The 19523-nt window shown below is 36.4% G+C and overlaps 1 protein-coding gene across 5 annotated transcripts in view; it reads left to right on the top strand.

Moving 5' to 3' along the window:
- The window catches only part of LOC150102853 (eukaryotic elongation factor 2 kinase-like), a 389384-nt gene that overhangs the window by 172664 nt on the left and 197197 nt on the right, over positions 1-19523 (top strand). For all 5 annotated transcript variants that reach the window (XM_090397538.1, XM_090397535.1, XM_090397537.1 and 2 more), the window contains one exon: positions 14716-14976. In XM_090397538.1, the coding sequence (XP_090253664.1) occupies positions 14716-14976 (261 nt within the window). The remainder of the gene's footprint in view (positions 1-14715; positions 14977-19523) is intronic.

Raw genomic sequence — 19523 nt, 5'->3', positions numbered from 1 at the left:
TTTCAGAAAAAAAGTGACGTCATGGCCCAAAGAAATCATCAGGAAAATAAAGACAATTCATGTTAAACCACCTCGTATTTATGGATTACCAAAAATCCACAAAACTAATATCCCCCTACGCCCCCATAGTCGATAGCATAGATAGTCCTACATATAAACTGGACCAGCATTTAGCCAAGTTGCTTGTCCCCCCCCTTACTGGAAACTCCTATACTTTTGTAAAAAATTCAGTCCATTTCAAAACACTGGTTAAAAATCTTATCCTAAAAAATTCAGACATAATGGTTAGTTTTGGTGTCACCTCTTTATTTACCAGTGTACACTTATAGACACTCTTGATTTAATCAAATCTAAATTTCCCCTTGATATTTTTGAATTATTTAAATTTACTATGAATACAGGTTACTTTACATGGGGAAGGAAATTCTACAAACAGATTAATGGTACTGCTATGGGTCCCCCCCCCCTTATTAGCAAATTTTTACATGGAACACTTTGAAAACAAAGTATTGTCACAGCTACATACAAGCCACAAGTGTGGTTACAATATGCAGATGATGTATTTGCCATCTGGCCCCATGGACAAGACACTTTGGATGCGTTTGTCACCTACCTAAACAGCCAATATCCCACAATCCACTTCACAGTAGAAAAAAAATTGAATAACTGTTTGGGTGCCTTGCTTGCTCACAACAGATCAAAAATGCGCTCTCATGAAAATCTCTTTACAGTGTTCGGAGAGTTTTAACAAAAAAACTGATTTTGTGCTTCGATTTATTACTATGGATGAGACTTGAATTCACCATTACACACCAGAATACGAAAAGCAGGCAAAACAATGGATGGAAGCTGGTTGTTCAGCGCCAAATAAGACAAAGTTGGTTCCATCAGCAGAAAAAGTCATGGCATTGGTGTTTTGGGGTGCTAAAGGCATTTTGTTTATTAATTACCTTGAAAAGGGTAAAACCATAACTGTGGAATACTATTCCGGTCTTTTAACCAGACCAGATGAAAAAATTCATCTTTCATCAGGACAATGCACCTGCCCAGAAAGGTATTTCGGCAATGGGAAAATTAAGGGATCTGCACTATGAATTGTTGGAACATCTACTCTATTTCCCCAGATTTGGTTCCCTCTGACTTCTGTCTCTTCCCAAAACTAATACTCTTCCTCGCTGGTCAGTGTTTTTCTTCGAATCAAGAGGTGATTGCAGCTGTAGAGGGGTATTTTGCAGATCTTGCTGAGAACCACTACAGGGACGGGATAACAGTGCTAGTGCATTGCTAGAATAAATGTATTAGTCTTAGGGAGATTATGTTGAAAAATAAAAATAATTTTGAAATTATAAATTTATATTTTCATTTGTTAGGCTGAGAACTTTCCAGACCACCCTCATAAAATACCTAATGTTGAGATTGGATCAAATATCTTTTCAAACTCAATAAAGGCCAGAACTAAGGGTTTTCAATATTCATCTGTATTTTCAATGATTTGTCTTATTATATATATATATATATATGATTAATAGTGCTTTAGTTTTTTCTGAATCCTGCTCATTCTGGAGGTTAGCAAAAATCTAGTTTTTGTGTTTGTTGATGATCTTTGTAAAAATTTTATTTTGTTGAAAAGAGGCTAATTGGATGGTAACTTTTAATATCTTCTGCGTCTCTGCTTATAAAAATTAGCATTATTCTCTTCTATTTAAGGCTGGATGTATAAATTTTAATTAGCACAGTCATCACTGGTTTACCAACTGCTTTCATAAATTCTGTTGGCATCTCATCCTCACTGGTGCTTTCCCACTATCCATGCTTCCCATTGCATGTTGAATTTTTTTTTTTAAATATCTGGGCATATTTCTTTTCTTCAATTTGGAGTATTATAGTTTTGTTATATTATCAGTTTAATTCTTTTAGGAGATATCATATAATTTGATAATATATCACTGCGTATTCTGAAGGAATGTGCCAGGGAGTTGACACCTGCCTTGACATGTTTTTTTAATACTAGTCTTGCACTTGGTCAAGTTCCTAAGGAGTGGAAGGAGGGCAAGATTGTGCCACTTCATAAAGGAGGTGATCGAACTTGAGCATCAAACTATAGGCCTATCTGTGTGTCAGATGTTGTGGTTAAGTTGTTGGAGAAGCCTGTGAAAACTAGGATCCAGAGTTGGGTTGACAACAGTGGTATTATCTTTGATGGACAGCATGGATGTTTTAGTAATCTACTTATTTCTTACAATAAAGTGACTGCTTCCTTGGACAGAGGAGAAGGCTACACTAATATACTGGGATTTCGCAAAGGCTTTTGATAGAGTACCTCATGATAAGTTGACAGTCAAACTAGGGAAGATGGGGTTGGATATTAGATAGGTGCATTGGATTGGAGACGGGCTATCTGATAGGTATCAACAAGATGTGTATGGGGGTGCGATATCCAGGAAAAGGAAAGTCACTAGTGGAGTGCCTCAGGGGGTCTGTTTTAGGGCCATTACTGTTTAACTTGTATATTAATGATATTGGCGAAGATTTGGATGGAGATATTCAGTTGTTTACAGATGATGCAAAGTTGGGACGAACCACATCTTCACTACTCTTTATGGTTCGTCCCAAGATTTTAATAAATTGAGTGATTGGGCACAGAAATGGGGATGTTGAGTTCAATGTTGCAAAATGTGAGGTTTTAAAATTTGGAAAACAAAGATGGGATGCAGAATTTATGCTTGGTGAGAATATATTGTTGGAGGTAGAGGAAATAAGAGATCTGGGGTGATAGTGGATAAGGATCTAAAATTTAGGGGACACATCGCCAACATTATGAAGACAATACAAAGGCTTCTGGAAATGATGCAGAGGACACTGACGTGTAGAAGTAGGGAGATTCTTGTTCCATTGTATAAGGCTTTGATTAGGCCACACATGGACTATTGTGCCCAGATTTGGTCACCGGGTTTTCAGAAGGATGAAGAGATGTTGGAAAGGGTCCAAAGGCGACTGACTAAGGTAGTTTCTGACCTCTGGAACGTCGAGTATGAGGAAAGATTGAGAAGATGTAATTTGCAGAGTCTGGGTGGACAGGAGGAAGAGGGGAGATATGATAGAGACCCGAAGTTGGTAAGGGGTTGTTATAGGATCAATGCTGGAGAATTTCTACAGAAAATAGTGGGAGATCGGTGGAGAACCAGAGATCATCCCTGGAAACTGTATAAAGAGGGTGTGAGTAGGGGAGTTGAGAGGCAGGTTTTTTTCGTGCAGAGTTGTGAATGATTGGAATGCCTTGCCTGTGGTGTCTGCAAGGAGTTTGAGTGTGTTTAAGACACGGTATGATGAGATGTGTGTGTGATAAAAGGACCTCCCAGATGAGTCTTTGACTCCATTGAGGTCTTGGGGTAATAATAATCATAATAATTTTGCATATTAAGATTCTATTCTTACAATCTATGCTTTATCTTTAATCAGTGGTCCATTTTTATCTATAAGGATTGCTTAATTTATTATTTTCTGTTTTAATTCTGATCTTGTTTTGAAGTTTATTTCTTGTGATCTTTATTTCTTTATTCTTTTAGATAGTGCAGAGAATTCAGTTCTTATTTTGTCTAGATTCCTTCTCATTTTCCTTCTCTTTCTTTGGGTGATTCTCTTTCATTATTATTTATTTATTCTGGCTATCTCTCTGGAAATAGGCATAATAAACTGGATTACTTAGTTGAGCCTCTGTTGTTATCTGTTACTTTTTTAATCAGTATTATCAAACTTTTCTTGTCTCTTTTTGGAAGATCTTTGTCTTCTTCCTGATTTAGTGAATTAATAGAGAGTCTTACTTTTTTAATCAGTTTGTGTTTTGCCCATCTTTTATTGATGATGATTTACCTCACTAATATGTGGTGCTACATTGAAAGTATTTATTATACATGTCTTAGATATTTTCTTATTTCAGAACAAGTTGAAAACTGTCATATTTGTGTAAAATTTGAGATGGAAAAGAATATTTGTAAAATTTAATTTTAATGATATAAAATTTTTACCATTGTATTGAAGGTATCTTCACTGCAATAATGAAACAAATCCATATAACAGAATTGTTTTAAAAATTGCTGCCATATTGTAAGATAAGAAATGGCCAAAAATTCCTAATTAATTTAAAAAATTATATATACATATATAATAAGAAAATAAATTATGAATTTACAGAAGATTGATACATTGTTATTTCTTATGAAAGATAACCAAAGGCCAGCAGATGTTTTTAAATTTGGATGATGTAAAGGTCTCATAGCTCTTTGTATAAACATTCCATAAGGAATTTATTCTCTGTAGGGTGGTTTTCTTCCAAAATACTTTGTATTTGAGATGACATGTTAAGCTAAGCTGGATTACTTAGATTCATTTTACTGGATATAAGATTTATGTTCTTCACTGAGGGAAGCTACAGATCTATCCAGTTTTCTGAAGTATGACAAGTCCCAGGAGCTAGGGTTCTGGTAGATACCTGGTTAGTTGTTTTGTTGATAAAGGCATCATTAAAATCATTGTTTTAGAAAGGAACATTTGGTATAATTCAATTCTTGACATAAAAATTCCTCAGTAAAACATAAAGTTGGAGTAAGGCATAACAAAGTCTTAATGGTTCAAATTTTTTGACTTAGGGGTGATGTGAGAAGTAGCATGAATGCAATGATCAGTGTGTGTATGTGTTTCTTTTTGAAAAATTCAGAAGTGAAAACTATCATCAGGCAGATGAATTTAATAAACCGAAAAGCTAGGAGATTGTTTTTGTCCGCTTCTGGAGTGAACTGAATTTCATGATAAATTGTATTTATTGGGGTGCTTAAGGGTCAAAGCTGTATAACTGAGAAGAGACCTCCACATAGCTTTTAAAGGAATGCGGAGAACCGACCAGGGCTTCTGACCTAATGTCCAATCCTCACCTTCTCGTGGTGCACCCTGTTGGGTATCTACTTGGATACTGAACGAACGAGGATGGGCTGGCAATTTGGGATTTAGCCGACCAAATTGTATTCTTATTGGTTAAACCAAAACGAAAAATGATGGTACGACATGACAGAATTTCATGCCGGCTGAGGCGTCGCCCGGTTAAACAAGGCGGCCCCCGTTGTTTTTGCCAGGGAACCAGGGCGAACAGCGAAAAGTCGGCTACTGGAACAAATCTGAAAACAAACCCCAACTCAACATCACCAGAGTTAAAGATCGGTACTATCAACATAAGAAGCCTGAATGGCAAAGAAATGGAGCTAGCTGAGGAATTGGATAAGTACCAGATCGACATAATAGGGGTGACTGAAACAAAAAAGACAAACTGGTGAGATCTTTCTGAGCAATAAATACAAAATGTTATATTCAGGCAATGACAATCAAGGAAAAGGAGTAGCCATAGTATTCAACACAAAATATGAGGCTAATCTTCTTGAATGGCAGTCAGTCTCAAGTAGAGTAATGTGGGCAAATATGAGAATGGGGAACTGGACAATGAGACTTATTTGTGCCTATGGTTCTACTAAGGTAGAAGTTGAGGAATTTTTTGAGGCTTTAGAAAAAGCAACTGACACAATGAAAAAGGAAAAGTTGGTCCTTGTTGGGGATCTGCTTAGCAGAGTAGGAAATGATTGTCAGACATACAAAAATATTTTGGGAAAATTTGGAGAAAAGAGCAAAGCTAGTAATAATGGCAAATATCTGTTGGATTTCTGCTCAGGACATGGACTGGTTATTACTAACACCATGTTCCAACATAAAAATGTGCACAAATTCACATGGAGAGAAGAGGCAAGGAATAAGAAAAGTCTCATTGGCTATGTTATTGTTGATAGTGATGTTTTCTCCCTGGTGCAGGACACCAGAGTGTACAGAGGATTTGAAATTGGAAGCCATCACTATTTAGTCTTGAGCAGGATAAAATTGAATTTCATATTGAAAAGAATGAAATGTAAGAAAGTTTTAAAGTGAATAAAAGTTGAGCAGCTCTCAGATGTGAACTGTAGACTAAAATACACAAAGATTATTGAAGAAAAAATGAAAGAGTTTGAGAACAGGAATCAAACCTTGGAGATTCAGTGGCAAACTCTGAAGAAAACATTGATTCTGCTAGAGAGGCATGTGGCGAGGTTGTCTGCAAGGATAAAAAAATCAGAACTCTCTGGTGGACACAGGAAGTTAAAGAGGCAGTGAAGGAAAAGAAGAAAGCATATCAAAAGTTCCTGTCAAATAAGTCAGCTTGTGCTCTTAGAGAATACAGAGACAAATGCAAGAATGCTAAACACTGTGTAAAACTAGCTAAACAAAAGTCATGGGAGGACTTTGTCAAGAATATAGAAAATAAATATCAAGAAGGTGGCAAAATATTCTGGAGGTTGTTGAAGAAGCTTAGGAATGGAGGAAAGAGTGCTGTAAAAGGAGTTAGAAATGATAAAAGTGACATGAAAACGGAAGAAAAAGATATCCTTGAAGTATGGAGTAATTACTTTGAAAAACTGCTAAATGAAACAAGCAGTGATGACAGCACAGTGGTAAAAAACACTCACCTGGCATGCAGTCAGGAATCCATATCCATACTTGAAGTAGAAAAAGCCATCAAAGGCTTGAAATGTGGAAAGGCAGCAGGAGTAGATGATATTTGACCAGAAATGCTGAAGTATGGTGGTATAAGAGTCTTACAGTGGCTGCACTGCATAGTTCAGAAAACCTGGACAGAGGGATGAATTCCCGATGATTGGAGTAGAGCTCTCATAGTACCCATATATAAAAAGGGAAATAAAATTGAATGTGAGAATTACAGAGGTATTTCCCTACTGAGTGTTCCTGGCAAGATCTATGCAAGTATACTCGAGAAACGGTTGAGAAGAATTGTGGAAGAAAAGCTGGGTGAAGAACGAGCTGGATTCAGGCCAAATAGAGGCTGTCAGGATCAGATCTTCACTTTACGACAAATAGTCGAGAAAGCATGGGAATATAACAGAGATCTGTATTTAAGTTTTGTCGATTTGGAAAAGGCATATGACAAGGTGCCAAGAGAGAAGCTATTCAATACATGACAGTTATGGTGTCAATGGGGCATTATATCAAGCAATATTTAGTCTTTATTTGAGTTGTAAGTCAGCAGTTAGAATTGAAGGAAGTACAGGAAGATGGTTTAATGTTAAATCTGGTGTGAGACAAGGATGTACATTATCCCCTCTGTTATTCATTATCTATATGGATCACATTATGAAGGAAAGTGGTATTAAACATGATATCAAAATTGGAGATGTTAATGTCAGCTCTTTGCTTTATGCGGATGATATTATACTTCTAAATAAATCCGCTACAAGTCTGCAGGATTCTGACTAAATTGAGTAGATGTTGTAATAGATATGGTATGAAAGTCAGCAATAAAAAGACAAAGACAATGGAAATATGCAGAATGATTGAAAATGTCAACTGTATTGTGAATGGAGAACCTGTGGAACAAATGAAACATTTCAGCTACTTAGGCACGATTTTTACTGAAGATGGTAAATTAAATATAGAAATAGACAGCAGAACCAGCAAAGCTGGTATGGTACGAAGTCAATTGAATAAATTCATATGGAATAAGAGAGAAATCAGTCAGAACACTAAATTAGCTGTATACAAGACAGTGTTAAAACCAGTTTTAACTTATGGATCTGAGAGCTGGGTCAGAAGTAAAACACTTGACCAAAGACTAGAGACCGCAGATATGAGAGTTCTGAGAAAGATTATAGGCGTGAACAGATGGCATCAATGGCAGTATCATATTAAAAATGAGGATATTAGGAAAGAACTTGACATTGTGAACATCCAGGAATGCGTTAGCAGAGCTAATCTCAGGTGGTATAGGCGCTTAAACAGAATGGGCGAAGAAAGATTATCAAAACAAGTGTTCTCTGCCAGGTTGGCAGCAAAACGACTCAGAGGAAGACCAAGATATATGTGGATTGATACGGTACAAAGTGCCTTAGATGATAGAAATATAAGATCTGATAATGTTAGTCTTGACAAGTAATAGACTGATTTGGAGGAAAATTGTAGATAGGAAGTTAGTAATGATGTAATTTTTTTTATGTAGTACTATCATATCCTGTACACCTCTTGAGTGTACATTGCAGGAATTTGATGATGATGATGATTGTATTTATTTTTTGAGACAAAGAGTTGTAAATCAGATAGTCAACCATTCTATTTTACAAACATGTTGTACTATATCTGCTATTAAGCAATATCAAATTACTTAAAAAATATAAAATTACTTTCCCTAAAAATTGACAGTTATGTCAATTTTTAGGGAAAGACAACGTATACTATAATAATTAAAAAACTTTAATACTTCCTATATTTTGGTAATGTTTCACTACCATCTTCAGGGAACATAAAAATAATGATATGTGCACGCAGGCACTAACACTGAACAAATATGGCTGAAGACAACAACTGAAATCAGTCCTAGAGTCCTAAAAGATGCCCCCTAGTGGGCTAAATTGGGTAGTAGTCTTGGGCTGATGTTCTAAGAATGCAAGCTTCCCATATTTTAGGCAGTCTCATGCATCCAAATTTGTTGAGGTTTGGGGAGTTTTTTTAGAGCTGAGGCTGATTCCAGGAATAATCTCTCATATTTATACTTGTTATGGTGTAGTAAAGTGGCTTTCTTCCAGCATATTTTGTGGTGGGTGTCCATAGCATGGTCAGCAAGTCCTGAGTTGCTGTATTGGTGGAAACGGATATAATCCTTATGTTCAGATATCCTGATATTAGCTGTCCTGTCTATTTGGCCGTAGTAAGACAGTTTGCAAATAAAAGGGACATGGTATACTTCAGGTAGGTCTAGGGGAAGTCTTGGCCTTGGGGGGAGCAGATAAGAGGTGCCAATTTTCTGTATGGTTTGTAACAAATTGTCAAGTCATATTTTTTTAGGATTATTGTTAGCTTTTCAGAAGTACCCCGAATATAAGGAATGGTAATAGATTTGGAGTATTTCCTGTTATGGAAGGGGGGGGGGGGAATTGAGGTTAATTGGTTTTAATATTTTTCGGATTTTATAGGAGTTGTAGCCATTGGCTACAAAGGTGTTAAGAATATGGTTAAATTCAGTAGTTAGAGCATTGTTATTTGAACTGATTAAATTTGCCTTGTTATATAGGGTTTTTATAATCCCATATTGTTGCGAGGGGGGTAATTGCTGGTGAATGTATCTACCTGTGTGTGTTATTTATTATTTTTTTTTTTTTTAATTTTTAGCAAAATTTTTATGAGGTGTGTAAACATTTCCTAAATATATAGCAAAAAATGCATTGCTTCTTGTAATTAGAAATGTTTACATAGTGTGCCCATCAAGTAATGAGATTGATTTTTTTACAGGATGCCCTTTAAATAAAAGTAACAAACATGTTTATACTTTTGACCACTGGAGTGCGTTGTAATCGTAGGTGCAACTTTCGAGTCGGGTGACACAGCAGTTTTTGTGTGGCACTCATTGAAGTAAGAGTGTGTGAGTGGAGCATGTCAGAAGTTGCATCATGAAGCAAAGAGGTGTGAAAAAGTTTAGTGTAAATTAGGAAAAACTGCTACAGAAGTGTACCAAAACCTAAAAAAAAAAAAAAAAAAAAAAAAAAAAAAAAAAATTTACGTTGAATGTCCGAGCCTTGCACAGGTGTTCTTCTGGTGTTCAACATTTAAAGAGGAGGAAGGAGTCCCTGGAGGAAGAAACAATTCTGTGGCCTGCCAGTTTCTGCACAGACAAATGAAAATGTAGTGAAAGCTAGGTAAATTGTTGCCCATGACAGGTGAATAACCACTAGACTACTCACTGTACAGCTTGGTGTCAGTAAGGAAGCAGCCATATTAATCTTAGAAAGAGATTTGCACAAGAGGAAGTTTGGTCGAGGTTTGCACTGCACACGTTGACACATGAACAGAGAGAGAGAACACTACATTGCATGTTGTCAAAATTTCATCCATGCGGTTGATTGTGATGTGTTGCATAGAATTATCACCAGTGATAAAAGTTTGTGTTTTCAGTTTGATCCAGAAAAGAAATGTAAGAGCATGAAATGGAGTGGAAAGTCTTCTTCCTGGCAGAAGAAAGTCTGGTTGTAAAAATCACGTGTCAAGATAGTGGTCGTTTTTATGATGCTGCTGGAATATCCACTGTGAATTTATTTCTGAGGACACCACAATGAATGGTCAGTATTATTTTAGAGTAATGCAATGTCTGTATGCCCACATGTGACATCAGGAAAGAATTGTTCCACAACAATTGGTTTCTATTGCACCTATTCACTGCTTGTGAAGCAGTTTCTGGCTTCGAAGTCGATCTCTGTGATTGAACATCCTCCTCTTTGCCAGATTGGCTCCTGCAATTTTTTTCCTTCTCCAAAGATGAAGTATGTCTTGATAAGTGCTTCAGTGACATTGAGGACATCCAATGAAGTGTGACCAGACACCGAAGGAGGGTTCTCATTCAGAACTTCCACTGTGCCTTCAATCACCTGTATGGCAGATGTAAATGTTGTGTGGAGTTGGAGGGAGATTATTTAGAATCTGTGTAATTGACAATTCCAGATATAGTGCTTTGTTTTGATATAATAATTGTTGTCTTGTTACTATGTGGACAAACTGTGTATATAAGAAATCTTTATGTAGTTACCAGCCTGTTGCAATCTGTACAGTTATGATATTTAGTTATAAAAAAAAAAAACTCCTCTAATTTAATTTTTTTAATTTCTGTAACTTAAACTTTGAGAGAAGACAATATTGAACTTTCGAATGGCATTTTCATGCTATTAAATTGCCGTAGTATTTGCTGTTTTAGAGATATTTGTGCCATAGAGTACTGTTAATTATTTACATGAAAACACAAGGAATAAGTAATATTATTTATTTAGATGAAGCCAAATATTTCAGTATGAAAATGATTGGCCATGTTCGGCTGCAATGACAATTGATTATAAGGTGGAACGTAAATAATGGATTGATTTCAAACAATCCGATTGGTAGAATGACTTTTAACTTCATTATTTTTTAGAATCTAGGAATTAATTGACTCGAGACCAAATAAAAAAATTATATTTAATGAAACTTAATAAAACTATGTACATTGTAAATAAAATAAAATTAATAACTACAAAACAAAATTATTTGGATGCTAGGCATTTTAAATTATAACTATACTTTCGAGATCTTTTTATCCTTAGTGGATAAATTCATTCTCTCTGAGTCATTATATTAATGGTTTGCTTCACATGTACTTAATCAGTGTATCAGGCTGAAAATTATGATTTTTTACAATTTCCTACAAACAATAAATGTTAATCAGAGTGAGTTCTTTATCAGGCCTTCCTTGAAATCTAAAAAAAAAAAACCTTACCTTCCACAGGACTATGCAGTGTTTTCTTATTTAGCACATATTGTTCCATTCATCCTCACTGTTTCACTGGAATATAAATATTTTTACCTCAGGCAATATAATTACTAGATGCACAAATTCGTTAACAGAGGCGGGGGGGGGGGGATTTATTTTACTTCTTTATAGAGAAAAGTATCAAAGTGGAGCCTCTTCATTAAAGCCACTTTACAGTTTCAGATTTCACTAATTCTATCATATGTTCCAATGAAATAATATCACTGGTGTCCTTGAGACAGAAGATGAAACTTTGCATTTTGCGTTTCTTTGAACATTGAAATAGAATATCTACTTTTACTATTCACTTGTTGACTGTCTCAGCATTTCCAGTTAAAGAATTCACCTTGCTATAATTCCTTTTTCTGAATCTTCTATTAATTTATTTTGACTATCTAGTTTTCTTAAAAACTTACTAAAATGAAATTCTCTGGTCTGCATTTTTAAACTTCCCTTCTTTCTTTCTTTCTTGTTTTCTTCCATTACCTAAGTACTGAATGCTCTCTCTGTCAGTTATCAATCATCCATCAATATCCTTGGTGAGCATGCACCCTTGTTTCACTAAGCAAAAATTGAGAATCTAGTAATGGCTGACACATTATTGTTGTTAGAGAGGAGAATGTCTTTACAATGAACAGCAGATATCACAACACTTAACAGTTGTGAATTACAATAACTAACCATTGAAATTATTACAATTTTCAGATATCCAGCAAGTACAATAAATCTCACATACTTTACATTTCATTTAGCATAAAAGGCTTGGATGGAGGCTAAGAATTTGGAGTGGAATAAGGGAAGAAAGCCTTCATTCCTATGAGAATGATTTCTATTATTCAGTCTGAGAAGATGTTTGAATTAGAACTGAAGGAGTAGTTAAACCATGGGAAGGAGGAATAGAAGTCACTGTGGTCATCCTATTTAGCACCCTTGTAGTGCCAAGGACATGAGACTGAGAAGTGGTGAGTGACAGGTTGTTCTGTGACAAAAGAGACTTTGTATGAAGTTGCAATCTGAGTTACCAAGAGGGGAACTGACATCCACATTATAAATTGAAGGGGAACTTATTAGGAATTTCCAAGTGTGTTGACAAATTGAAGGGGGTTGTTAGGTATTCTGGTTGGAAGATTGATGGTGTGTGATAGGTCACTGCTAATGGCAAACATTTTGGCATCCCTGTCTGCTTGATCAATGAAACCGGAGAAGGGAAGCCAATATGAGTTGTGGACGTTGAAGTCCCCAAGAAAGATGACCTTACTATTGGGATATTTTGACTATAGAAAGCTGAGCTTTAGATTGAAGAGTTCAGAGTGATTAATGGAGTTTGAAGAGCAACAGACAGCATATAAAAAGGGCAGGTTGATTTGGTAGGAAAAATTTGAGAAGTTTTGCAATCTCTGGCGTAGTATGTCATTTCTAATGAATGCACAGGTGCCACTCTTGTGGAAGGAAGAACTGTGTAATGTGTTGTTGAGGTGGACGGTTGTTGAGGTTGCCAATTGAGTTTCTAATTGAATAGTAATTCTGGTTTAGATGACTGCAGGTGGTGGTGTACATTATTACTCAGGCCTCCATGGAGTCAAAAGACTCATCATAGGAGGTCCTTTCCAGAAACACAGTCTATCAAGACTTATCGTGGGAGGTCCCTCTAGGAAACACAGTCTATCATACCACTCCTTAAACTCATTGACCATTCTCGCTCTCACTACTATCAGGCAATGCATTCCACGACTCAACCACCCTCCATGCAAAGAACCACTCTTCACCCTCTTGCTCACAGTTTCCTTTTGTATTTTCCAGGGATGGCCCCTTGTCATCACTCCTTCCTGCTGTTCAACCAAGCGAAAGAACTCCCCAGTTTAACCCTGTAACCACCTCTCAACAGTTTAAAAGTCTCAATCATATCACCTCTCTCTATTCACCAAACTCTGCAGTCCACATTCCCTCAGCCTATCCTCATAACTAACATTGTACAGTCCTGAAACTGTCTTTGTTATCTGCCTTTGTACCCTTTCCACAGTTAATTTATCCCCTTCAAATCTGTGAACAATAGTCTTAAGTGTGGTCTGATCAGAGTCTTATACAATGGAACGATAACTGTTTTATCTCTGCAGGTCAGTGTCCTTCTCATTATTGCAGCAATCCTTTGTGTTAAATTCACCACCTTTGCAATATGTCATCTAAATTTCAGGTTTCTATCAATCATCAACCCCAGATCTCTTGTCTCCCCTACTTCTGCCAGTATAACTCTTCCAGTAGAGTATGCAGCATCCCATCGATGTGTCCCAAACCTGAAGACTTTACATTTTGCTGCACACTCCCATTCATTTGCCCATCTATCTAGCTTATTCAAATCCTCTTGCAGGGCCACCACATCCGCACCATTACCAGTAACCCTTCCCAGCTTCACATCATCCACAAACAACTGATTATACCCTTGCAATCCACTGACAATGTCATTGATGTAATGGTTAGACAATATAGGTCCCAGTACTGGTCCCTGTGGGACCCCACTCGTAACCCTCTGTCTCCTTGAAACTATCCTCTCCATACAGAACTCTGACCCTTATCGGACAGCCAATCCTGAATTCAGTCGACTAACCTGACATTCAGACCCATGTGCTGCAACTTAAATATCAGCTTATCATGTGGCACCCTGTCAAATGCCTTCACTAAGCCCAAGAAAATCGCAGTATTAGCCTTTTTCCTCATCTACTGCTCTTGTAAATTTATTATAAAAGGCTAGCATATTATTAAAACCAGTGTGCTAAACAGATGTTGCAGTGGATGTGGAAACTTTTTTTTTTGTTGGATTTTTGTTATTATGGTTCTTTGATTAAATTAAAAAAAAAAAATTTAAACTTTCTTTTTATGGGAGTATTTTTGTGATCTGCAGTTACATTTCTTTGGGTTGTGATCCATTTCATGTGGTAAGGAAGAGATGAAAAGTAAGTGGGGCATGCAGTGAGAGGTTACAGACTCGCAAGCATCCAGCCCACACAGAAGGAACTCTCCCATCCATAAATTCTCCCTGCCAAATGCCTTGGTAGTTCCCCTTGCAGCCATTGTATTTGGTCTCCCTCCAGTCACAAACTGGCAAAATATGTGGCTGCAGGATTTGACACTAGCTGATCGGGAAACCTTCAGATTCGTTACTAACTGTTGCTACTTGTATAAAAATTTTTTTTTTTTTAATCTGGATGAGAGAATTTTTCATTAACGTTCTAATGGCTAATGTATTTTATTCTGCATTTAAACTTACTAGTGAATTACAATTTTATAGTTTATTTTGCTATATTTAATAGGCTTTCAGTCATTTTACATTTGAATGCTCTGGACATGAATTGATTGTTGTTGACATCCAAGGAGTAGGAGATCTGTATACAGATCCTCAGATTCATACATCATCTGGCATTGGCTATGGAGATGGCAACCTGGGGACAAAAGGCATGGCTCTCTTCTTTCATTCTCATGTTTGTAATAATATATGCAAGATTTTAGGATTATCAGCATTTGATCTGGCTCCCACCGAAAAGAAATCTAACCACAAATTGGAAGCACTGCAGGTGAGCTTTATTCCTTCTTGTAATTATGAGTAGAATAATATTTCTATTTTCAGGGTTGAGTTCATGTTAATGGAGATTACAGCTAATGGCAAAACCTAATTAATCATGAAAAAAAAATAGCATACAGATTTAGAGAGAAAATTACAAAATTCTCTGCAAATTTCTAAAGCTTAAACTAATCAGATCAGATAATGTCATATGACTTGATACATTTTAAGAAGGGAACCCAAAATAAAATAGTAAATAGATTGAAAATAATTATATATATATATATTATCTTTAACTCCTTTTACAGCACTCTTTCCTCCATTTCTAAGCTTCTTCAACAACCTCCAGAATATCTTACCACCTTCTTGATATTTATTTTCTATGTTCTTGCCAAAGTCCTCCCATGACTTTTGTTTAGCTAGTTTTACAGTGTTTTGCTTTCTGACATTTGTCTCTGTATTCTCTAAGAGCAAAAGCTGACTTATTTGCCAGGAACTTTTGATATGATTTCTTCTTTTCCTTAACTGCCTATTTAACTTCCTGTGTCCACCATGGAGTCCTGATTTTTCTATCCTTGCAGACAACCTCACCACATGCCTCTCTGACTGAATCAATCAGGTTTTTTTTTTGCAGTATGGAGTAATTACTTCAAAAAATTGCTAAATGAAACAAGCAGTGATAGCACAGTGGTAAAAAAACACTCAACAGGCATACAATCAGGAATACATATCCATACTTGAAGTAGAAAAAGCCACCAAAGGCTTGAAATGTAGAAAAGCAGCAGGAGTAGATGATATTCGACCAGAAATGCTATAGTATGGTGGTATAAAAGTCTTCCAGTGGCTGCACTTCATAGTTCAGAAAGCCTGGACAGAGGGACGAATTCCCAATGATTGGAGTACAGCTCTAATAGTGGCCATATATAAAAAGGGAAATAAAACTGAATGTGAGAATAACAGAGGTAATTCCCTACTGAGTGTTCCTGGCAAGATCTATGCAAGTATACTTGAGAAACGGTTGAGAAGAATTGTGGAAGAAAAGCTTGATGAAGAACAAGCTGGATTCAGGCCAAATAGAGGCTGTCAGGATCAGATCTTTACTTTATGACAAATAGTCGAGAAAGCATGGGAATATAACAAATATCTGTATTTAAGTTTTGTCAATCTGCAAAAGGCATATGACAAAGTGCCAAGAGAGAAGCTATTCAATATGCTACAGTTATATGGTGTCAATGGGGCATTATATCAAGCAATACTTAGTCTGTATTTGAGTTGTAAGTTGGCAGTTAGAATTGAACGATGTACAGGAAGATGGTGTAATGTTAAATCTGGTGTGAAACAAGGATGTACATTATCCCCCTCTGTTATTCATTATCTATATGGATCACATTATGAAGGAAAGTGATATTAAACATGATATCAGAATTGGAGATATTAATGTATGCTCTTTGCTTTATGCAGATGATGTTATACTTCTGAATAAATCTGCTACAAGTTTGCAAGATTCCCTGACTAAATTGAATAACTGTTTTAATAGATATGGTATGAAGGTCAGCATTAAAAAGACAAAGACAATGAAAATAGGTAGAATTGTTGAAAATGTCAACTGTGTGTTGTGAACGGGGAACCTGTGGATCAAGTAAAACATTTCAGCTACTTAGGCACGATTTTTAGTGAAGATGGTAAATTAAATATGGAAATACACAACAGAATCAATAAAGCTGGTATGGTCGGAAGTGAATTGAATAAATTCATATGGAATAAGAGAGAAATTAGTCGGAACACTAAATTAGCTATATACAAGACAGTGTTCAAACCAGTTTTAACTTATGGATCTGAGAGCTGGGTCAGAAGTAAAACACTTGACCAAAGACTAGAGACTGCAGATGTGAGAGTCCTGAGAAAGATTATAGGTGTGAACAGATGGCATCAATGGCAATATCATATTAAAAAAACAAGGATATTAGGAAAGAACTTGACATTGTCTGCATCCAGGAATGTGTTAGCAGAGCTAATCTCGGGTGGTATGGTCACTTAAACAGAATGGGCGAGGAAAAATTAGCAAAACAAATATTCTCTGCCAGGTTGGCAGGAAAACGACTCAGAGGAAGACCAAGATATTGGTGGATTGATACGGTACAATGTGCCTTTCACGATAGAAATATAAGATCTGATAATGATAATATTGGAGTCTAGACAAGTAATAGACTGATTTGGAGGAAAATTGTAGATAGGAAGTTAGTAATGATGTAAATTTTTCATGTAGTATTATCATATCCTGTACATTCCTTGAGGGTACATGTCAGGAATTTGATGATGATATATATATATAGACAGGTGGCCCAAAATATACCTACAAAGTTTATATCCATTATTCTCTGCAATTAGCTGGTATAATTAGGAAAAAACTTAACCAACACATGATATCCATTCAAGCCGTTCATGTGTCATTTTTTGGACTTGTTTTTACTGAGGGGATCGTATCTGCACTGAGGTATAGAAACTTGCGTGAAAACAATTTCCTTCAGGGCTTCTATGGTTCTGATCTCACAGGTCACTTTTTCATGCAACACTGTGCTCGTCCCCATTGCACTGAATCCATTTTCCAGCTTCTGAATGAACATTTCTGTGGGAAATGTAATTGCTTTGGATTATCCATAGCAGTACAGAAGCGGAATTGGCTGGCCATTTTCTTCACCAGACCTCAGTCTTTTGGATTTTAAAAAAAAAAAATTTTTTTTTAAATTATTATTTTTTATTTTTATTTATTTATTTTTTTTTGTATGTGGACATCTCAAAGACAAATTGCATCAGAACAATCCAAAGACTTTGGAGGAGCTAAAGTCATCTATTGAGCATGAAATCTTGGCTGTGTACAATTTTGTGATAACACTGCGGAAGATTGTCGAGGTTGAAGGTAAACATTGAACATGTTGTAATATAAATGCCGTAAGATGTAGACCTTAATACGCTTTGGATGAGATTTGTATTCCTCCTTATTCAGGAATAATACAGCATTAAATTTGGTAGGTACATTTTGGACTACCCACTGTATATGTGTATATATGTTTATAAAATAGGGTGCTTAAGGATCAAAGCTGTATAACTGAGAGGAGACCTCCACATAGCTTTTAAAGGAATGCGGAGAACCGACCAGGGCTTTTGACCTATTGTCCAATCCTCACCTTCTCGTGGTGCACCCTGTTGGTTATCTACTTGGATACTGAACGAACGAGGATGGGCTGGCAATTTGGGATTTAGCCGACCAAATTGTATTCTTATTGGTTAAACCAAAACGAAAAATGATGGTACGACATGACAGAATTTCATGCCGGCTGGGGCGTCGCCCGGTTAAACAAGGCCCCCGTTGTTTTCGCCAGGGAACCAGGGCGAACAGCGAAAAGTCAGCTACTGGAACAAATCTGAAAACAAACCCCAACTCAACATCACCAGAGTTAAAGATCGGTACTATCAACATAAGAAGCCTGAATGGCAAAGAAATGGAGCTAGCTGAGGAATTGGATAAGTACCAGATCGACATAATAGGAGTGACTGAAACAAAAAAGACCAAAACTGGTGAGATCTTTCTGAGCAATAAATACAAAATGTTATATTCAGGCAATGACAATCAGGGAAAAGGAGTAGCCATAAAATACGAGGCTAATCTTCTTGAATGGCAGTCAGTTTCAAGTAGAGTAATGTGGGCAAATATGAGAATGGGGAACTGGACAATGAGATTTATTTGTGCATATGGTCCCATAGAAGGTTCTACTAACGTAGAAGTGGAGGAATTTTTTGATGCTTTAGAAAAAGCAACTGACACAATGAAAAAGGAAAAGTTGGTCCTTGTTGGGGATCTACTTAGCAGAGTAGGAAATGATTGTCAGACATACAAAAATATTTTGGGAAAATTTGGAGGAAAGAGCAAAGCTAATAATAATGGCAAATATCTGTTGGATTTCTGCTCAGGACATGGACTGGTTATTACTAACACCATGTTCCAAAATAAAAATGTGCACAAATTCACATGGAGAGAAGAGGCTAGGAATAAGAAAAGTCTCATTGGCTATGTTATTGTTGATAGTGATGTTTTCTCCCTGGTGCAGGACTCCACAGTGTACAGAGGATTTGAAATTAGAAGTGATCACTATTTAGTCTTGAGCAGGATAAAATTGAATTTCATATTGAAAAGAATAACATGGAAGAAAGTTTTAAAGCGAATAAAAGTTGAGCAGCTCTCAGATATGAACTGTAGACTAAAATACAGAAAGATTATTGAAAAAAAAATGAGTTTGAGAACAGGAATCAAACCTTGGAGATTCAGTGGCAAACTCTGAAGAAAACATTGATTGATTCTGCCAGAGAGGCATGTGGTGAGGTTGTCTGCAAGGATAAAAAAAAATCAGAACTCCCTGGTGGACACAGGAAGTTAAAGAGGCAGTGAAGGAAAAGAAGAAAGCATATCAAAAGTTCCTGTCAAATAATTCAGCTTCTGCTCTTAGAGAATACAGAGACAAATGCAAGAATGCTAAACACTGTGTAAAACTAGCTAAACAAAAG

The sequence above is a fragment of the Typopeltis vanoorti genome, chromosome 9 (assembly GCF_054136105.1).
Source record: "Typopeltis vanoorti isolate ZY-2024b chromosome 9, IOZ_Tvanoo_1.0, whole genome shotgun sequence".
Taxonomy (NCBI): domain Eukaryota; kingdom Metazoa; phylum Arthropoda; class Arachnida; order Uropygi; family Thelyphonidae; genus Typopeltis; species Typopeltis vanoorti.
This window is presented reverse-complemented; position numbering and strand designations above follow the sequence as displayed.